Source organism: Ascaphus truei, unplaced genomic scaffold, assembly GCF_040206685.1.
Source record: "Ascaphus truei isolate aAscTru1 unplaced genomic scaffold, aAscTru1.hap1 HAP1_SCAFFOLD_2247, whole genome shotgun sequence".
NCBI classification, from domain to species: Eukaryota; Metazoa; Chordata; class Amphibia; order Anura; family Ascaphidae; genus Ascaphus; species Ascaphus truei.
In genome coordinates this window covers 2,535-24,525 of record NW_027455162.1, presented here as the reverse complement: position 1 = coordinate 24,525, position 21,991 = coordinate 2,535, and the positions used below count along the sequence as shown (strand labels likewise).

At 46.1% G+C, this 21,991-nt stretch overlaps 1 protein-coding gene across 3 annotated transcripts; it reads right to left on the bottom strand.

The window, feature by feature from the left end:
• Nucleotides 1–1,030: 1,030 nt before the first annotated feature.
• Nucleotides 1,031–21,142, bottom strand: LOC142477677 (uncharacterized). 3 transcript variants are annotated; one of them, XM_075582339.1, is made up of 5 exons: nt 19,089–21,142; nt 18,840–18,994; nt 16,241–16,452; nt 13,249–13,361; nt 1,031–1,947 (listed from the first exon to the last, which is right to left on the bottom strand). In XM_075582339.1, the coding sequence occupies exons 1-3, from the start codon at nt 19,411–19,413 to the stop codon at nt 16,435–16,437; spliced, it is 498 nt and encodes a 165-aa protein (XP_075438454.1). In that variant the 5' UTR covers nt 19,414–21,142; the 3' UTR covers nt 1,031–1,947; nt 13,249–13,361; nt 16,241–16,434. The 3 variants fall into 3 exon arrangements, with proteins under 3 accessions (XP_075438454.1, XP_075438453.1, XP_075438452.1); XM_075582338.1 differs by having other exon boundaries at nt 18,840–21,142; XM_075582337.1 differs by having other exon boundaries at nt 16,241–21,142.
• Nucleotides 21,143–21,991: the final 849 nt, after the last annotated feature.

Here is a 21,991-nt window from a genome sequence, read left to right as displayed (position 1 = left end):
TAAACAGTTCCAATGTGTGTTACTATTGTTCTTGCCCAGGGGAATGTTACGCAATGGGGATCCTGGGTAAGTGGAGGCGCTGCCGATAAGATAACTATTACCCCAGGCTCCCAGTTAGCGGAGGCTCAGATCTCCTGAAGCCCACAGGTGTGTGCAGTACCTGTAGTCACTCTAGAGCGTAGGAAAGAGGGCTACACATGTAATATTTTTGCCACAGATTTGCACCGTTTTTGCCTTGAGACATATACCTTTTTATGTAGCACACTCTATAGATTATATTGTTCTGGTCCTTTTGTATCACCCCTTCCTGAGATGGGCAGTATGTATCACATAAGATGGACACCCTTTTTGTTTTAAACTTTATTTCAATTTCAGGCATAGGGGTAAGATGGACACTCTTTTTGAGTAAGTTTGCTTACACTACGTATTTCTCACCTTTAAATGAAAAGGTCGATATACACTTTGGGCAGCCCAGGACGCAGCTATTACATCATGGGGTCCGTAACTCCAAGGTCCCCATGATGTAATAGCTATGTCCACAAATTCTGGTAATTTTGCTAGGGAAGATCACGAGGAGCGCAGGACACGATCTGCACTGATCAGGAACGGAAGGGGGCTAACTGGAGGGGGTAACTCCTCCCCTTCGAAATCAGTGACGGAGCGAACACGTGACCACTTCAGAGAAGCAATCAAAAGCGGTCATGTGGTCATAGTGCCGGAGGGTCCGTGGTACTCCGGCACTCAAAGGGTTACTTCTTTCCCCCTAAAAACTGTGTTTTTCCCATTAGATTACACTTCTTTATTTGTTTTCTTTTCCAAAACATCTGTTTCTTTATGATAGTGGCACATGTCTCCTTTCACTTCAACAGAGAGGATAATAAGGGAACTCTGTAGAAAATGCAGAATGTGCAGTTTAAGCAGAGGGACATTCTTTCACAGAAAAACTATCCTTGTTTATTAATCAGATGAAGGATTTACAGACGACATACAAAAATGAACACACTTTGTTTCACAAGGCAAAATGGGTTGATTAGGAACATCACAATGAAGCAAGAATCAGATCAGCATGGCCATTCACAGCTTGGCCACATGCTACAAAGCAAAACCAGAGGTAAAAGACACCACGGGGCCTAAGCTATAAGTGTCGATAAGCCACTTATCAAGCACTTATCGGCCAAAATGCCTACTGCTATTCAGTAAGCCTTGATAAGTGTGTGATAAAGGCATGAATCACCAAAAATTTCAGCCGTCATAAAAAAATTGCTGTGTGAGTGGCGATAAGCCACTTATCGTCAGGTTCTGAAACTCGTGTAATTCTAGTAGCCATGATTAGGTTATCGAGGCCTATTGCGGCTCTTGAATGGCGAGTTTATCCCCAAATCCTCACACCTGGTGTGAGGCTGGTGAGAAGCGGCTAAGAGGCGGCGATACAGGACTTAGAAAAAATAATGCCTTTTTTCTGCATCGGATTGATGCGGGAGTCTGTGAAGCTGATACCCTTTAATATCAGCACCGGAGAACCCTGGCATGAAGCCCATGCAATACAAATGCATTTACAGGCAACTTCATTACCTTAGTGGCCAACAGCTAAGGCAATGTAGGGGTTAACCCTTCCCTCTACTCACCAAAGGCAAAATATCCCTTCACCCACCCCTGCTGCCCACCATAAACAGTAATACCACCTCCTCTGCCCCCACATGATTGATACCAGAGACTGCAGGTGTCCTGGGGTCCTTAGGAGGTCCCCACGGGTGTCTGGGGGCCCTCGAGTGGTCCCCGTGGGTGGTCCTCGCTGGTGTCCTGGGGTCCTCAGGTGGTCCTCGCGGGTGACAGGGGGCCCTCGACTGGTCCCTGCGTGTGTCTGGGGGCTCTCGGGTGGTCCCCGCAGGTGATGACGTTGCAGTTCGAGAGCTTGCAGATACAACGGGATTCGGAGGGTGAAGACTTCTAAAGGTAAAATAAATATTGAATGTATGTAAATGTCTTTTTTTATTTTTTTCATTGTATTTACTTATTTTTATGTTTGTGATTGCCCGTTGACTGATAATGTATTTATCTGTGCCCCTTTAGAGTACAGATAAATATAGTGACAGCCAATGCATTTTTTGGCAAATGCTTGTTTTGAATTGATTGTAGTTTTTTCTAATTGTTTTTATTGTTTGGATTCAATTTTTTGGAATTTGGATGGCTTGTTTTTAGTACATTTTAGGATTGGTAAGCGGTTTAAATTAATTATTTGTTTTCTTGGCTACTGGTTTAAATTCATTAGTTGTTTTGTTGGCTAGTGTTTACAATTAATTAATTGTTTTGCTGGTTAGTGTTTTTATTTATTGAATTGATTGGTTGGCTAGTGCTTTTATGTAATTGGTTTACTAGTGCTTTTATTTATTTAATTGGTTAGCTAGTGCTTTCATTTCTTGAATTGGGGTGTTTAGGTGCTTGTGTATATCTTTTATTATTGTGTATTTTTGGCCTTCATGCTTTTTTCTTAGGGTGACCATTGACTGCTATAGTGGCTTATCATGCCCATATTATATGGGTATGATGTACCACTATGTCAATCAATGGGTAGAGGGTGGGAATAGTGGTCCCACGGTGTGTGGTTAGGCCTCCCGGGTGGGTAGCAGGGGAGGGTGGGTTAACCCCTTAATTACTGTAGGAGTTATTAACCGCTAAGGTGATGAAGGGGTTAGGGGCCTTTAGATTGTATTTTTTCTTGTATTATTTCTGGCAACGGAGGACATGGACCTGGAGTATGCTGATGGGGATGCCCTTCATGGTGGCAGGGGTATGTAGAAAGGTTTATTTACTTATTTATGCTGGCTGGCTAATGTTTTATTTTATAATGGGCAAATTAGCTATTATCCATATCTGGATAATAGTTATTTTGCCCATTACTGTACTGTATGTGTCGCGGGGGGGGGGGGGGGGGCAGGGTGAGAGTGGAGTGTGAGATTGGAGTGTATTTATTTCAATGTATTGCACATTTTCTTTTTGCCAAAGGATTAGTACCGCAGGCCAGCGGGGACCACCCAAGTGCTCCCATACACCCGTGGGGACCACCCAAGGGCCCCTAGACACCCGCTGGGACCACCCGATGGCCATCAGATACCAACGGGGACCAACCGAGGGCCCCTAGACACCTGCAGGGACAACCTGAGGACCCCCGGACATCCGCGGCCTCTGGTATCAATCATGTGGGAGAAGAGGAAGTGGGTATTAGTGTTGTGTTTTTAATGTTTATTGTGGGTAGCAGCTGTTTTAATATAAAATGTAATACTAGTGTAGATGAGCAGGGGTTCTCCGGAGCAGAACCATGTTGATTTGAGGTCCGGGGACCCCCTGCTTCTCGAGATACAGGCCCCATTATGTGGTGCCCGTATTTCCTATGCATTTAAATGTCCCGCGTCACGTGACCGTGGGAATAAAATGCAGAGCAGATTCTGGCACCTCATAACGGGGCCTGAATCTCGGCAAGCAAGGGGTCCCCGGACCTGAAATCATGCTGTATATATAGTCCCCTTGGACTACTGATTCTTTGGCCCCTCTAACACTGTAAGTCCCAGTAAAGAGTGGGCAGTGTTGGGAGTAGTTCCTGCAGAGTCTGTTATATTGTTATGCGTGTGTATTATCAATAAAGTTCAGGATTAGCCTGTTATTGTAAGGGGGGGGGGGGGGAGTCTATGCCTGTAGGTAGTCCGGCCACTACCCAGGGAAGGAGGGGGTTTCCCTCTAGAATTAGAGTAAGTGTATTCTGGGGTAGTTCTGGGCTGTCCTCCATGCTTGCCCTGTTAGGGGGTAAGGTGTGTTTAGGAGGGGTGATCCAGGCCTCAAACCCTGTGTACCTGCCTTCAGGGAAATGATGTATTCTGTGTATCATGCTGTGTTCAATAAACCCCAGTTATCCCAACTCTGGTGTGATAATTGAAGTATGCTAGCCATCAAAGGATTGCCCCTGAGGTCCTTCCTGGATGCACCAGGATCCTCTTGGGCTGGAGGCGCTGCCACTGCAGAGAACCACATGTAAGCCTGTCCTAATGCACTCCTCATACCACCGCAGAGATCTCCAGCCTCCTGTTCCACCTCACAGGTACGCACCAGCACCAGAATACACCAGTAGCGACACTATCTTACATAGGATGGGGGAAAGGTGCTACAGATGGAGGCGCTGCTGAGATCCACATTCATCAGGAGAGGCTTTTGTGGCAGGACCCAGAGACGTGGTTCTGTTTCAACTATGGACATGCATTTTGTAAAGACTGTGCTTTAGGACTCTGGGAGTGCAGGGGACTGTGGCCTGTGCCATGCATGACCCTCTTTTCTGTATACACTGGCAGGCCTTAGGAGGGGCAAGTCGGTCCCTCTGCTTGATGAGCTGCACTATACTGAAGTGTGCGGGAGCGGTACCCCTAGGCTTCCCCGGGGAAGCTGCGAGCCGTACTGTGCTAAACTGTGAAGATGGGTGGGGGTAGTTCCCTGATGCATCTCTGGGGAGACTACAGTCCACTCGTGCTAAAAGAAGAGGTATGGGGGCAGTTCCCTGATACGTTAACGGGGAGACTGTTGCCCAACCGTGCTACACTACAAAGAAGGTGGGGGTTGATCCCTGATGCATCCCGAGGAAACTACTGCCCAACTGGCTACTCTAAATCTGTGTGAGCGGGCAGGTATCTGAGGAGGGGCGCCTGCTTCACAGGTGCCAGAACCTCTGTTTGAGGAGCTGCAGCCACGCACAATGCGCCACCTGAAAAGGGAGCTGCATTTTACATTCTTTCACCATGTAAAATGGTGGTTCCCGCCAAAAATGGGAGACCGCATGGCAACTTGTGCAAAGTTGGAAGGACTCTATCTGCAAATCTATGGGTTGGGTGCACAGCCTGACCGTGCCCTTCTTGCAGAATTATCTGGGATTGGGTGAACACCAAGTCCCACCCTGTTCTGTACAGTGTGCCATCTTGAAACTAGGGGGAGGAGCTGAGGGCGTATCTATCTGCTACCAAGCTGCGGATGTGGAGACCTAGCCTCACACACACGTGGTAGTACTACTGCAAAGACATACGCCTACTCGCTCCCTCCCCCACCAACTTCGACGATGGAAGAAGAGAAAGGCATGCACTTTGTTCTCCCCGGAGGGTTGCTGCTACAACCCCATGATGGGGTAGTACTCAATACAGTTGGTCTGCCTGTCATGATAGGTTTAGGACCTGCACTGGGATCCGCAACCCGGTGCTCAGAATGTACCGCACTGTACCTCCGTTTCCAGGACCCTGGTCCAAGACTAGCGAACACAAGGGGAGTTCCCAATATAACCGGGTTCCTCCAAAGACTAGTGGAAATGGCTGGGCAGTCATCCAAGACCCCGCTGCCTGATTTCTGGATCATGCTCCGGCACCTGGTCATTATCAGATTATGTGATTGTTTGTTTACCATACTTGTTTTTATTGGTTGGATTTTTCACCAATTATGTTTCATTGCATCACTATAAAAGATCAACAGCTGCTGCACTTTAGACACACCCCTGATGAAGTCAATACCCCTTCTGACGAAACCCTACTCGTTATGTTTCTAATCGAATTACCCATCAGCTGCACAAAGGACTTTCTTACCCTAGGAATTGAGAGATGGGAGAATTCTGCATGGTGGTTAATTTATTTACAAGAGTGAGGTGGCCAGTTTGCTGTTTGCACAGAGTCTGAGGTATACATTGAGCTCTGCAAGAGGGAGAGTGGGGTTTTTGCATAGGAAAACGCTGACTAACTGGAGACCAGCTGTATGGCTGAGTTCCTCTCCCCCATGTCCATCGGGGCTTCCATTTGTTTTGAGTCACAACACCAAACATCATCCGGATCGGCATACTTGCAGTCTCCCGGACGAAGGAGACTACATCTACGAGTGGGTCTCTCCTAGCCTCTATATACAGCACTGACTCTTACCTTACCATCTCTGTCTTTGGATGTTATATATGGACTTACATTGCAACACTTCACATGTTAACTTTCTCACTTGATACAACCTATCCCTCTCTGGTTACATGACTGCCTTATGTAATACACCTATGCTTAGTTGCATCTTAGTGATTGGTCTTTCATTTGTTTTTTAAACATTGCTGGCTCTTATATACATATTTGGTTATATGCTTTTACATTTATCTCTTTGTTACAAACTTGGGGGCATTATTTGTCTTTTTTAATAATGTTAGTTGGTGCAACGCACAGCATACACAGGCGGCACACTTTATTTGAGTGTGGCTCATTCCGCAAGCCGGGATATGTCCCGGCTTGCGAGCCGCACTCCCTCGGCGTGCTGCGCATCACCGATGCGCGGTCACGCGTCATCGGGTGCCTGTGCCGCCTGTACGCGTGCCCAGGGCTCCCCGAGGGAGCCCTGATGTCGCGCGGATGTGAGGACGGCGGCGGGACGTTCCGGGGGACCCGGCGGACCCGGTGAGGAGAGGGGGAAGCCCCGATCGGCGGGCCTCTCCTCCGAGGCTTCGGCGCGCGCCCGGGACATCCCGGCGCGCGCCAGGTTACTGTCGCGGCCGAGACGGGGCAAATGCTCAAATAAACTCGGCCGCGACAGTAAAAGGTGATAGCAGGTCTGGCAAAATTTTTTCTTTATTACAGGGACATAAAAAACGGAAGGCTGCAACCTTCTACGCGTTTCGTGCAGTCAAAATGCACTTTATCAAGAAGTGAGTTAACATGGTATACATCACACTATATATAGGAACAGTCTGCCGATTTGGCGCCAAAATCACTAATTGGTAACCTCATATTGATTGAAAATATGTAATCAATCTGTGCAAGCGCCATGCAAAAACGGCTGATTACCTGTTCACACTACGAGAAGTCTGCCTCCAAACACACCTGCTCGGTGACACGCACCGCAGGGCAATGGAGGACCAAATCTCGCGAGATGTGCCTCAAGCAAGCCACGTTTGCTCGCGCATGCGCAGATTATAGTTTGTCAAAAAACAGACCCAAAATCCCGTGAGATGGAGCCACCAAGGTCCTAAATACTCGCGCATGCGCATAAATAACTCTATGTGAAATCGTAAATACATAATGATTGATAATTTGGTGTTACCACCCACAAAAACGGGGATAATTGTGGGATTGCCTCATAAGCCTATGAAGACACCCATTAATATACCCCACTGACAGGGGAGGACACACCAACCATGAAACATAAAAACGCATGAGCTAGTCAGAATTGATGAGCCTGATCAGGCAGACCGTGCCATATATATACAAAACATCCAATAATTGTAAAATCTAAAAACAAAAAATAATAAATCAAAATAAGAAAGTTTTAATTCTAACTTATACCTATATTAAAAACATATGTACAGCCTTCCAGAAGTACAGAGGATGACTACTTGATTATTTTACATACAACATACTTACAAAATCATGAAAAAAGAAGAGCCATATACAGTAACACACAGTTATATATCCATAAACGAAAGTGTGGTTCTACTTGGAGAAATGTGTGTTGAATTGCACTAGATATTATTTGTAATAGCATTTAATAAAGCTTATAAGTGCAATAATCTGACTCAATCAAACCTTATATTTGATAACTTATTTTGATGTATATATTTTACTAGCTGAGAGACCCGGCGTTGCCCGGGATGTTTTAGTTTGCCTACGTGTAAGATACACATTTAGATGTACACAGCGCACTACACATGCACTATACACAGCGCTCTGCACATGCACTATACACAGCGCTCTGCACATGCACTATACACAGCGCTCTGCACATGCACTATACACAGCACTGTGCACATGCACTATACACAGAGCTCTGCACTATAAAAAGTCCTGTATATAACACATAAAATATGCTACTTTGTATACAGGCACATCATACTGTATACACAGAGGCATACTCTATATACAGATCTATTTCTCTGCATACAGATGCAATTTGCTGTGTATATATAGAATGTGTCCTGCCGATGTATATAGATCGCACTGTGGAGCTCCCCGGCAGTGGAAGGGTTACAGGGCCCTGGTGTGAGCAGGGAGAGGGGTTAAGGGGGTGCACATGTGTAAACTCACTGAGGGGAAGTGAGTGAGGGGAGGTGAAGGGGGGTGAGGGGAGGTGAAGGCCGCTCCCTCACCCGTCCGGCAGCTCCCTCACCCGTCCGGCAGCTCCCTCACCCATCTGGCAGCTCCCTCACCCGTCCGGCAGCTCGCACGTGGATGGGGGGGGGGGGGTGAATGCGCGGGAAACAGGGAGAGGCGGAGCCTCCGGGACCGGTGGGGAAGAGAGCGGGAGATGACATCTTGGGACAGGGGGGAGCCGGGACCGGAGGGGCATCCCCCCTCCCATCTCCTGTCCCACGGCCTGTCACGCGGTGACAGGGGGGAGCCGGGACTGGAGGGGCATCCCCCCTCCCATCTCCTGTCGCGCGGCCTGTCACGCGGTGACAGGGGGGAGCCGGGACCGGAGGGGCATCCCCCCTCCCATCTTGCGCGGCCTGTCACGCGCGGCCTGTCATGCGCGGCGCCGGGGTGTGAGCTTGGGGGGGGGGGTGAGCTTGGGGGGGGGTGAGCTTGGGGGAGGGGATGAGCTTGGGGGGGGGGGGTGAGGTGTGTGTGTGTGTGTGTGTATGTGTGTGTGTGAGAGACACTGTGTGTCCTTTGGGCCGTCACTCCGCCTCAGGCCAATGAGAGGTGTGCGGGGGCGGCCCAAGGGACCAATGAGATTTCCCCTAGGGACACCGAACATCCAGGCAACAGCCAGCCAGCATGCATGCATGCAGGCAGGCAGGCATACAGTGCTTTCAATTATATAGTATAAGATACTTATTTGATCAGAGCAAGAATCTAGAATTATCATTGTTGTTCGTGGGACAATAGTAAATTCTAGAGAGGTATAACCATAGATTGTACTAAGATATCTGAAAATATAGTACAAGGAAAAGAAAAGAAAAAGACTGTTCACATAAGGTCTGTTCAATAATAATTCAGCTCAAAAAATGATTAATGCTCCATTCAATGTTAATTCCATCTGGGAAACGGGTCTTAAGCATGAAGATCCAAAATGACTCTCTGCAATCTAATCTTTTGACCAGATCACCTCCCCTCATTTTGGGTAAAATTCTGTCAATTCCCATGAAAGAAAAGTTCTCAGTGCCACCCTTCTCACATTCAGAAAAATGCTTGGAAACCGGGTGCGCCAAGTCTCCCCTCTTAATTAGTCTAAAATGCTCCTGCATTCTAATCTTGAGGGCCCTTGTTGTCCTTCCGACATATCTTTTCCCACAGCCACAATTGATGACATAGACCACGAAGGATGTATTACAATTAATAAAATTACCAATGTCAAAACGTCTATGGGGGCTGTGGGAAAAGACACATCTGGAAGGTTTCATGTACCTACACATACTGCAGTTATTGCATCTAAATGAACCCTTTGTACTGAATGTATTCGTGTTGGTAATTATATCAGGAATAACACTGGGAGATAAATAGTTGGCAATAGTCTTAGCCTTCCTATAGACAATCTTAGGTCCCGTTTTGGTGTACTCACCCAGAATAGGGTCCATACGCAATAAACCCCAATGTTTATTAATTATATTATTCACTTGGCCACTGGCTTTACTGTATTGTGAAATAAACAGAGGGGGCGTATTTCCCAGTCTCTTCATATCCCCTTTTTGACCAACATCCCTCGCCCTCGACTCCCTGGTGGGGAGTAATGTACTTCTCTCTCTTTTTGTTATTTCCTCCACTATGGATTGGAGGGTCTCCCTGTTATAACCCCTTTCAATAAACCGATTGGTGAGAGCCTCAGACTGAGTCAGGAACCCGTCGAGTGTGGAACAGTTCCTCCTCAGTCTGAGGTACTGGCTTTTGGGGATGCCAGTGATCACTGATCTGGGGTGACAACTGTCCGCCCGAAGAATTGAATTCCTGGAGTTGCTTTTCCTGAAAGTATCTGTTTGAATCTGTTGGTTCATGTCTACATATAATAAGATGTCCAGGAAGCTAATGTGATGTGCATTAAAGTTAGTAGTGAATTGAATATTAAGATCATTATTATTAACATATTCAAAAAATTATTCTAATGTGTCAGTGCTCCCGTGCCAAATTATAAGTAGGTCGTCAATAAAACGTTTGTAAAAAACAATATTGTGTCTAAATTTGTTGGTGCTATTATAAATGAAAACATGCTCCCACCACCCCATAAAAAGGTTCGCATAGGAGGGGGCAAAACTTGTCCCCATTGCTGTTCCCCGTTGTTGTAAGTAAAACTGGTGCTCAAAAAGAAAATAATTGTGTGTGAGAAGAAAAAGAATGGATTCAGTGATAAACGTGGTCATTAACATTGAGCTTCCTGGACATTCAATGAAGTGGCGAACAGCCGCTAACCCCAGATCGTACTCAATAATTGAATACAGGGAGACCACATCCATAGTTACCCATAGATAGTCAGGTTTCCATGTGATATTTTGCAATTGTACCAACAAATCACCAGAATCAAGGATGAAGGAAGGCAAAGCCCTAACAAAGGGCTGTAAATAAGCATTAACATAACGGGATAAACCATCTCCCAAAGATCCAATACTAGAGACAATTGGACGACCAGGAGGGTCGACCAATGTCTTATGGATCTTTGGGAGATGGTGACAATTATTGGATGTTTTGTATATATATGGCACGGTCTGCCTGATCAGGCTCATCAATTCTGACTAGCTCATGCGTTTTTATGTTTCATGGTTGGTGTGTCCTCCCCTGTCAGTGGGGTATATTAATGGGTGTCTTCATAGGCTTATGAGGCAATCCCACAATGATCCCCGTTTTTGTGGGTGGTAACACCAAATTATCAATCATTATGTATTTACGATTTCACATAGAGTTATTTATGCGCATGCGCGAGTATTTAGGACCTTGGTGGCTCCATCTCGCGGGATTTTGGGTCTGTTTTTTGACAAACTATAATCTGCGCATGCGCGAGCAAACGTGGCTTGCTTGAGGCGCATCTCGCGAGATTTGGTCCTCCATTGCCCTGCGGTGCGTGTCACCGAGCAGGTGTGTTTGGAGGCAGACTTCTCGTAGTGTGAACAGGTAATCAGCCGTTTTTGCATGGCGCTTGCACAGCTTGATTACATATTTTCAATCAATATGGGGTTACCAATTAGTGATTTTGGCGCCAAATCGGCAGACTGTTCCTATATATAGTGTGATGTATACCATGTTAACTCACTTCTTGATAAAGTGCATTTTGACTGCACGAAACGCGTAGAAGGTTGCAGCCTTCCGTTTTTTATGTCCCTGTAATAAAGAATTTTTTTTGCCAGACCTGCTATCACCTTTTATGCTGTGCGTTGCACCAACTAACACTGCACTGGATTTCTCCCTATTGGCAACAGCACGCAGACTGAGAGGATCTCTGGTGACAATTATTCGTGAGTACATACCTGGGGCCAGCCCAATGAGGTTAGGGGGGGTGTCTCTGTGCATCTACCCCTGCCTTCAGGGCAACTGGAGCCCTTTTTTAGGTTTGATACAATATTCATGTCCCAGAAGTGTACCTCTCATATTATAACCTGATGGGATTTCATGCTTGAGCACCGCATCACCTTTACTGTATGTCTTTTTTAAATCTGTTTATATTTTATATTGTCTTTGGAATATTTGCGCTCTTCTTTTTTGTAGATATATATATTTATTTATTTTTAATTAAAAGGTTAACATTATATATAAAAATATAAATCTTAAGAAAAAGGATTAAAATATTAAATCTTTAATATAATATAAAGGTGTATTGTATGAAGAAAAATAGAACTGACCGGGTGCAGGTCCGTGGGGGAAATGCATAGGTTTCTATGGATATGGTGGACACAGTTTTTAATTATTATTACCAGTACACACTGCGGATTCCGCAACCCGTGGACGGATTTGTAGAATCCTATCCGTGGATTTAGCAATCCGTTGGAAGATTCTTAAGAATCCTCCGATGGATTGCTGAATCCGCCGGTTGGAGTCTACAAATCCGTCCACGGGTTGTATCCTATAGCGGTTTTGATCAACCCACAAGGATTTAAACCACCCAAATCCGTTTGTGGATTTTACCCTGTGAAACGAAATTTGGGGGTAACATCAGCATAATTCCGGGGAAATGGATTTGGGTGGTTTCAATCCGTGCGGGTTGATCAAAATCGCTATTACAACCCGTGGACGGATTTGTAGAATCCAATCCGCGGATTCAGCAATAATCTCTAATTATTACCAGAGACGGATTTCGCTTTCTGCCGCCTGTAGGCTGGTTGGCGGCCCTCCTCAGCGTATGATGTCACAATGCCACAGTGTCATGACAATGCAGCATCACGACCTCACATGATGTTGCGTTGTCATGGCAACAGACGTCACGCGGCATGTGACGCCCTGTTGTTATGAGGATGCGATGTTACAAGAGAGGGCCTGCTTTGGAAAAGGTAAGACACACACCATAAAAACACTCACACAAACACATTGCGTCCCCCAAAAATTACTCTGAACTTCACCCTTCCAATCCATTTTTGTGTCTTTAGAATTATGAATAACCTGCAGAGTTGATATGTTCTGTATGCCATTCAATACTTTGGCACCAGTGCTTGTCAAATTCACTGCATTTGGATTAGTGGCTCAGCATTCACAGTGGGCTTGCAAAAAGATCGTCATAGCGCAAAATACGATATAGTTCAAAGTCCTCCTATTTGTGACAAACCATTTCGGAATCTATTGATGTGTGCTCATTAATTATATCATTGTTTAACCTTAGCTGCTAAAGATAAAAAACATGTTTGCCACCACATTTTTATCAGTTCAAATTTTGACCATTACAAACACTCTTAACCCCTTTTTCATCCACTAAATCTGTGTAATATTTGCCAATGGGCCTATGGTTCCTTTTAAAGTTATTTTTAATAATGTTTACCCTCTTTCTCTCCAAGGTAAATCCTCCCATCCCTTTTCCTATGTACATTGACTTAAGCACTTACAACAATGCTCAGCATATTTACTTGGGATGTTAAACCCAGTACAGCTTGTATTTAGTTTCAGCTAAGCTTCTCATAGAGTAGCTACCACATTCCTTTTCATTAGCAGGAGTTTTTTTTTTATCATGTTATGTTTTTACCATTGTTGTGAACCATTTATTCTGTCTTGGATGCTAAATGAGAAATTACTCTTGTGTGGACATATGTAAAAGCTCCTAAGTGATAAGGAAAGACAAACAAATTGCTTCCTTTACCTGCTATACAGAGGAACTAGTACAAACTAGCAGCATGCAAAGTGGGCTGTAATCCCAGTGTTGACATTCCATCCTTGGTCCTTATCTGAGGAGTTAACCATTTGTGTGTCTCCCTGCAGGTGAAAGAAAATTGAGACACGTTCCATCAACTCACTATTCAGCACATGCATGTCCAGAGGTCAATCAGTAGAGGTTAAAATCCTAGTAAAGTGTTAAAATGTAGGTCCAGGCTAGGTTAAGCCTGGAACCTGTAGGGGAAGGGGCAACATGACTTGAGGCCGAAGGGGCAATTTTCCTAAGAAGCTGTGAGATCAGGTTAGGGTGTGGGGTAGGGAGGGTTTTTTAAGGGAGGGGGTTGGGATCTCAGGGGGCCTTTCCTTAGGGAGATGTGAGGTCAGGGGTGGGGGTATAGAGGGGTCTCAACAGGGGGGGGGGGGGGTTACTCAGTCAGTATTGGCTCATCGTAGTGTCAGACCTCGTAAGTGGACATTTGGGAAAGGCGGTACCATTCCCGGCTTAGTGTTTTGTGCCATGTGGCCAGGGTGCCAAATGGCGAAGTGGTCACGAGCTGAGGGTATCCCTCGAATTTTGGTAGATGGTAGCGGAGAAATCTTTCTGGGTCTCTACTTGGGATATATTTATTGTAACGCCTGTATGCCCGCAGACCTGGCCAGTCCCAAGTACTTAGGTGGGTAAGGGTATAACACGCACCCACAGCAGTGAGGGCGTGCCCGGAGTGTGGTAAGTTGCATTGCCGGGCCTGGTGAGAAAGGGTTAACGTATACTTGCTGAGACCGGGGTGCCAGAGGTCAGAGGGTTAATGTCCAAGAGCCAGACTTCAGGGGCAGGAGAGCAGCATAGTGATGTCTAAGAGCCAGGGTTCAAGGGCAGGAGAAGGCAGCGTAGTCAAGTCCAAAGCAGAGTCCAAGGGTAGCGAGGTACACATAGTCAAACAGAGCCAAGATCAAACCAAAGGAATCCAAACGGGCAGGGACAGGAACCTGAGCTGAAACAGACAAGAGAGCTAGGCATAGACACTGCACACACAGGAGCTACAGAAAAGCTATGCAGAGCAAGGAATGAGAGGACAGAGTGGGGTTATAAGGGAAGCGAGGGGTGGAGCAGAGGTTTGTCTGGGTATTTGCAGGGATAGGTCCAGGTGAGCAGGGGAGGAGACAGGGATGTAATCCAGAGCAATCGCCTGCAGCCAACGGGGGCGGAGCCAGTAGATGGAGAGGGCTGGTAATTTGATCGGGTGCGCGCGCCTTCTGTAAGGCTGTTGTGCGCGCGCCCCGACCGCTTGCCTGGGCGTGCGGCGCGGAGAAAGAACTCGGCATGGAAGTGGTGAGAGGCAGAGGGGAAGGAGGAGCGGTGGAACTAGGTGCAGTAAGGGCTGGGTGAGGGAGGCACGCCGAGGGGCACGTGTCCACCGATCCGTCACAAGCGATCAGGAGCGTGCGCCTTCTGTGAGGCTGCTGTGCGTGCGCCCCGATCGTGTGCCTGGGCGTGCGGCCTGTGCCGCGGAGGAATGGCTCAGTGTGGAGGAGGAAAGAGAGTGAGGAAGCGGGGAACCGGGGCAGCTAGCCGCAGTGGGGCCTGAGGTGACGGGGACACGCTGAGAGGTGCGAGTCCCCCGATCCGTTGCATTTATCATGTTGTGTTAATTGTCGTTGTTCTAATACAGCTGTGACCATTTTTTTCCTCCCAAGAAGTTGTCTGGTGTGTTTATTGGGATTACAGGGGAGAGGACCGACGAGTGGCATGGGTAAATCATTCATCTTTATTTATATAGTGCCCACCATGTATGCAAGACATTTACATAAATATTATACAAAGCGAAATGCAGGGAAAATAAGAGTTGTATGTGCAATACATGAAAGTAAAATTATTCAGCACTTGTATCTGTTTTGCTACTGTATGTACTGTTATGGGTTATTATGTATTATTCATAATTATAGGCTAAAGCTATTAGATTCCGGGCATTATTGAAATCCCTGCTCTCTGATTGGGTAAAATTCCGGGTATTATCCTTTCAGTAATGTCTGGGAATTTTTGGCACTCTGCAAAGTTTTTCAGCCAATCAGCTTTTAGTTTTTATCCACACAGAGTGAGAGGAGCTCTCAGTCACGGGAGGTGATTGAACAGGAGGCACCAGCAAGGCACTGACTCCTCCACCAACCTGCCTGCTTAGGTTGCGTCCCCGCTAGCGTGCTGAGCTTGCCGCTTTTACTTACATACATAGATATACATCCCCGCTCACGCGGTGTGCACTCGTGCGTGGCCCACGCTTGGCGTTTGGATAAACAAAAAAATTAACTTTCAAGTGTGCTTAACTTGCCGCAACGCTTCCCCCCCCCCCCCCCCCCCCGTGCGTGGTTTTGAAATAGCCAGGACACCCGGCGCTCATGCTTGGAGAGCTGGTGATGTTACCGCTCTCAAGCAGGAGCGCGGTCAGCTCTAGCGGGGCCGCAGCCTTAGAGCTCCACACAGGAGAGTGAGGAGAAAGGTGGGTGTGGGTGTGTCTGCTGTGTGTTTTGTGGGTGTAGAGGGGGGCAGCCAAGTGTTTTACTGGTGTGTGTATGTGTCTGAAGTATGTGTTCTGTTTGTGTGTGTTTTGTGGGTGTAGAGGGTGGAGGAGGGCTGCAGAGTGTTTTGTTGGTGTGTTTGTGTCTGCAGTGTGTGGGTGTAGAGGGGGGCTGTTGGTGTGTGTTTTATGGGTGTAAAGGGGAGCAGCAGTCTTTTGTTGGTGTGTGTCTGCAGTGTGTTTTGTGGGTGTGGGGGGGTCTTCAGCGAGTGTAGAGGAGTGCTGCAGATTGTTTTTTGTTGGTGTGTGTGTCTCTGCAGTTTTGTAGGTTTACAGGGGGGCTGTTGCAGAAAATCTGTCAAGCACTTCAGTGTGAGGCAGGTCAGTAGATAAGGACACTGGGGTAAGCGTGGGAGAGCTAAGCAGGGTCACTAGTTCAACCGGTGCAGGGGGAAAGGATAACCTCACCTGCTCCTTGGGTTGTGGAACCGCTCTCCTCGCTTCCTCCTGCGTGCCGCTGCCGAGATGCAGGTCAGAGAATGGGTAGAAGTGCGGCGCAAATGCGCATGTCCAAAGAAAGGCTCCCGGATGGCTTGTTCCAAAAAACTTTATTGACACACACCAGGGCTACACCAGCATCTCCCCCTCAACGCGTTTCACCCTTACGCAGAGGGCTTCGTCTTGGAGTGGGGAGAAGTGGTGACAGCCTCTTAAATTCCTAAAAGCCCGCGAAAGCGGCATTAAAACTTTAACCCCTTCAGTGCTTTATGCCTATTAGCTAATATCCATGCTATTTAAAGTCCTTAATGTCTGTGCAACTCACTGTAAACATATTTTATGCACGGAGAGCATCTCAAATGTATATACAGACATACACAATAGCAAAATGATAAGACTGTTTGGCAGCACATTCCAGGTGTATAAATACAAATAAAAAGCTGTTGCAAACACTGCAAGTTGAATATGCTCAACACTAGATTCACAATAAACCAAGTTATACACCTATAAGTCAATCATACATATAGGGGCTTCCTAATGTTTTAATTTAAACATATTTATGACTTGTAGACCAGTGAATCAAGGGAAGGCAGGTGGGGAATGAAAGGGAAACAAGGGTAAAGGTAGTCAAAGTGGAGGGGGAGGAGGGGGTTGGGAAGGGGGGGGGGTGTGAGGGGAGGGGGGGGGGAGAGGGGAAAGGAGGGGGGGGGGGAGGAAGGGAATAAAGGAGACAGTGCGGAGACTAGGTCAGAAATATACACTAGACGTTCTGTTCTAAGGAGGACTGTAATATATACATATATGCATTCCACATATAACACTCCTATATGTCTCTTAAAGAAAACATCGTAGATCCCAATCCACATTAAGTCCATTGGGTTGTAATGTATTTAGTGTGTGGATCCAATGCGCCTCCCTTTGGTGTAGGAGCTTGATTCTATCACCTCCCCGAGGGGGGAGGACTATGTGTTCTATAGCGCAACAGCTAAAGTTATCCACAGAACCCAATTGACAGTTGTTAAAGTGGATTGGGACCGGATGTGTCATGTCTAAATTCTTAATGAGCCTTAAGTGTTCTAAAATGCGGATTTTTAAGGCTCTGCTGGTAAGCCCCACATACTGTTTCTTACATCCGCATTGTAGCAGGTATATGACATAATTGGTCTGACATGACATAAAGGTTTTTATCTGATATTTCCGTGTTTCCTCTTTATCAGTGAAATGTTTAACTTTCCTCATTTTGGGACAAATCTTACAATGCCCACATTTAAATGATCCAATCAATTTTGGAAAAAAAGACAGTTTATTCTGGTTGGTGTTAGTAGTTTTCAACAAACTAGGTGACAGGAGATTCCCTAGCGTAGCTGCTCTACGAAACACTATTTTGGGTCCCACACATGCTATTTTGTTTAGTAAAGGGTCTAGTGAAAGTGTGGCCCAATGTTTGCGTATGATAGTTTTAATTGAGTTTGCTTGTTCGCTATAGTTTGTAATAAAGAATGGCGCTTCTGTGTTCTCGGCCTGTGTGTCTATCTGTGTACTGTTGGCTGACATGTTGGTGAGGGTATTCCTATCAATATTCAGTGCATGCTGGTATGCCTGATCAAGGTCTACACCATCGTACCCCCTCGACAGGAACCTCCCTCTCATCTCTTTCGCCCTGTGGATAAAGGCCTCCAATGTGGAGCAGTTCCGGCGTAATCGCAGGAACTGTCCCTTTGGAATGCCTCTAACCAGGGGCGTGCGTGACAACTGTTGTAATGAAGCAATGAATTCCTGGCATTCTCCTTTCTATAAATGTCTGATTGAATTTTGTACTCCATATCCACATATAAATTTAAATCTAGAAAATAAATTTGGTTTTTATTATATGTGTGAGTAAATTTCAAGTTGAGAGTATTGTCTGCCAGGTATTCAAAGAACCTCAAAAGGTCTTCCTCCCCACCACTCCAGATCAAGATCAGGTCGTCAATGTAGCGTTTGTAAAACACCACATGACGCCTGAAGGGATTCGAATCTCCAAACACGTGGGACATCTCCCACCAACCCATGAACAGGTTGGCATAGGAGGGGGCAAAGGATGTCCCCATAGCTGTCCCACGTGTTTGGAGATAATACTGCTGGTCAAAGAAAAAATAATTGTGCGTGAGTGAAAATCTGATACTATCGAGAATAAAAACTATGTGTGCTGGCGAAAAAGTAGAATGGTGTTGTAAAAAGTGCTCTGTGGCTGTGAGGCCGTGCTCGTGATTAATAATATTGTATAAGGAAGCCACATCTAGGGTAACCCAGATGTAGCTAGGGTGCCAAGTGATAGGTGCTAGAAGGGATAAAACGTGCTTGGTGTCAATAACGTGTGAAGGTAAAGAAACGACTAGTGGCTGTAGAAAGTGATCTATATATTGTGATAGGTGTTCACCCAGGGAACCAATAGATGAAATAATGGGTCTGCCTGGGGGTGCAGTGAGTGTTTTGTGTATCTTGGGCAGGTGATGGAAAATAGGAGTGATAGGATCTGGAGTAGTGAGGAAGTCCCGCTCACTAGGCGAGAGAACATGTAAAATCTCACCTTCGTCCAAGAGGTCCTGGAACTCTCTAATGAACATAGGAGTAGGGTCCCTGTCGAGGGTATGGTACGCTTCTGGATCCCCCAGCTGCCGTTTGGCCTCCGATACGTAGTAATCTCGATCGAGCACCACTGTAGCGCCACCCTTATCTGCTTTCCTAATAAGGATAAGATCATTGTTACTCAGAGATTTTAAAGCTGCCCTTTGATCCATAGTGAGATTGTCTCGCTGCAAACCCCTAGGTCCTATACCTTTGGCTAGGAGTGAGAGATCTCTCTCAATGCCCTTCTGGAAGATGTCAATGTACTGACCCCTCATATGTGAGGGGTAGAACACCGACTTCTTCTTGAGGCCAGAATTTATACTCCCCAGGAAATCAACAGGATCATCTAGGGTATTGTTCTCCATGAAGAGATCACTAAGGTCCTGTTGATTGCATTGATCCTGAAAAGCTAGCGGAAAGGGGACAACTGTATTAGCATCATAAATGGGTAACAGAGTATTGGACACATTACTTTTGGTGGAGAAAAAACGTTTCAGGGTTAGTTTCCTTGTGAATTTGAAAAGATCCACCATTGTGGTAAACAGGTTAAATGACGTGCTAGGCGCAAAAGATAGTCCTAGATGTAAAACGGACAGTTCTGAATGCGTCAGTTCATACTTGGAAATGTTAATAACATTGCTGTTCTCAATACTTAAGTTTTCAGTCTCTTTGAGGGCATCCCACTGTAGGTTCTTCCTCCTGCCTCTTCTTGTCTTTCCTCGTTTTTTGAAGACTTCTTACCGGCCGGTCGATCTGGAGGCATCATCTCACTGGTGCCCGCCTTTTCATCTCCAGAAGATGGGTAAAAATCACTCTCAGAAAGTGAAAAAGACACAGCATGTGAAGTTAAATCATTGTCCCTGTTACCTTTCAGGATGGATCTATTACCCCCACCCTCCTTATGGGATTTCTTCGCTTTGGGTTTTCCTTTGCTTCTAGATGGTAATTTTTGCCACATGTACACTTGATTCACCTCATAATCTGCCTTATCGCGCTCAAATTTTGCTTGTTTACTTAACATGATGGTTTTTTCTTGTTTATTGAGCTTGCTAGCTGTTTTTAAATCAAGCTCTTTAAAGTTCTCCATGTGCGAAAAGGCTTTTAATTGGTGTTGCAATTCTGCTATTTGTTTGGACACCATTTTATTTTCTTCAGATTTAAATCTGATGATCAAGTCCATTAACTTGAATGAGCAATCATTAAGAATGTGGCACCATTGTTGCTCAAATTCCCCATTCACAAAGCCAAAGGAGGGTGTTTTGGTATGTCTTAACCCCCTGGGGATGCGCTTGACGCGACTGTAATTCTCCATCGTGGTGATTTCCCACCATGTGCGTTGTCGTGAGAGTAAGCATTTCTCCAACTTGTTGAAGTGTACCTTGAGGTCTGCAGTGTCCTCACAAAACAATTCTTTTGTGTTACTAAAAATAGCCTCCGCTCTGTGCAACCGGTTGGCAGTGTTGCAACAACTGAATAAAAAGTCTGGATCTGGTTCAGATGCAGTATCCATGTTGGTGTAGCCCTGTAACGTGTGTGTGTGTTTCAAACCACACGTGTGAAGCACGGGGTTAATCCCAAATTGCCGAGCAAGTAAGTAGGGAAAGTGTTTGGAACGGTGCCAGGGAAATATAACAGCCTGAGTCCACGAGCTGCTGACAGGGAGAATGTCCGTTGCAGAAAATCTGTCAAGCGCTTCAGTGTGAGGCAGGTCAGTAGATAAGGACACTGGGGTAAGCGTGGGAGAGCTAAGCAGGGTCACTAGTTCAACCGGTGCAGGGGGAAAGGATAACCTCACCTGCTCCTTGGGTTGTGGAACCGCTCTCCTCGCTTCCTCCTGCGTGCCGCTGCCGAGATGCAGGTCAGAAAATGGGTAGAAGTGCGGCGCAACTGCGCATGTCCAAAGAAAGGCTCCCGGATGGCTTGTTCCAAAAAACTTTATTGACACACACCAGGGCTACACCAGCATCTCCCCCTCAACGCGTTTCACCCTTACGCAGAGGGCTTCGTCTTGGAGTGGGGAGAAGTGGCGACAGCCTCTTAAATTCCTAAAAGCCCGCGAAAGCGGCATTAAAACTTTAACCCCTTCAGTGCTTTATGCCTATTAGCTAATATCCATGCTATTTAAAGTCCTTAATGTCTGTGCAACTCACTGTAAACATATTTTATGCACGGAGAGCATCTCAAATGTATATACAGACATACACAATAGCAAAATGATAAGACTGTTTGGCAGCACATTCCAGGTGTATAAATACAAATAAAAAGCTGTTGCAAAACACTGCAAGTTGAATATGCTCAACACTAGATTCACAATAAACCAAGTGATACACCTATAAGTCAATCATACATATAGGGGCTTCCTAATGTTTTAATTTAAACATATTTATGACTTGTAGACCAGTGAATCAAGGGAAGGCAGGTGGGGAATGAAAGGGAAACAAGGGTAAAGGTAGTCAAAGTGGAGGGGGAGGAGGGGGTTGGGAAGGGGGGGGGTGTGAGGGGAGGGGGGGGGAGAGGGGAAAGGGGGGGGGGAGGAAGGGAATAAAGGAGACAGTGCGGAGACTAGGTCAGAAATATACACTAGACGTTCTGTTCTAAGGAGGACTGTAATATATACATATATGCATTCCACATATAACACTCCTATATGTCTCTTAAAGAAAACATCGTAGATCCCAATCCACATTAAGTCCATTGGGTTGTAATGTATTTAGTGTGTGGATCCAATGCGCCTCCCTTTGGTGTAGGAGCTTGATTCTATCACCTCCCCGAGGGGGGAGGACTATGTGTTCTATAGCGCAACAGCTAAAGTTATCCACAGAACCCAATTGACAGTTGTTAAAGTGGATTGGGACCGGATGTGTCATGTCTAAATTCTTAATGAGCCTTAAGTGTTCTAAAATGCGTATTTTTAAGGCTCTGCTGGTAAGTCCCACATACTGTTACTTACATCCGCATTGTAGCAGGTATCTTATACTATATTAGTGAAAGCACTGTATGTTTGCCTGCCTGCCTGCCTGCATGCATGCCTGCCTGCTGGATGTCCGGTGTCCCTAGCGGCAATCTCATTGGTCCCTTGGCCCGCCCGCCCCCGCAGACCTCTCATTGGCC

Bases quoted from the DNA above. Each gene is read 5' to 3' on its own strand.
- LOC142477677 (XM_075582337.1), bottom strand. From the start codon at position 19,413: ATGGTGGATCTTTTCAAATTCACAAGGAAACTAACCCTGAAACGTTTT.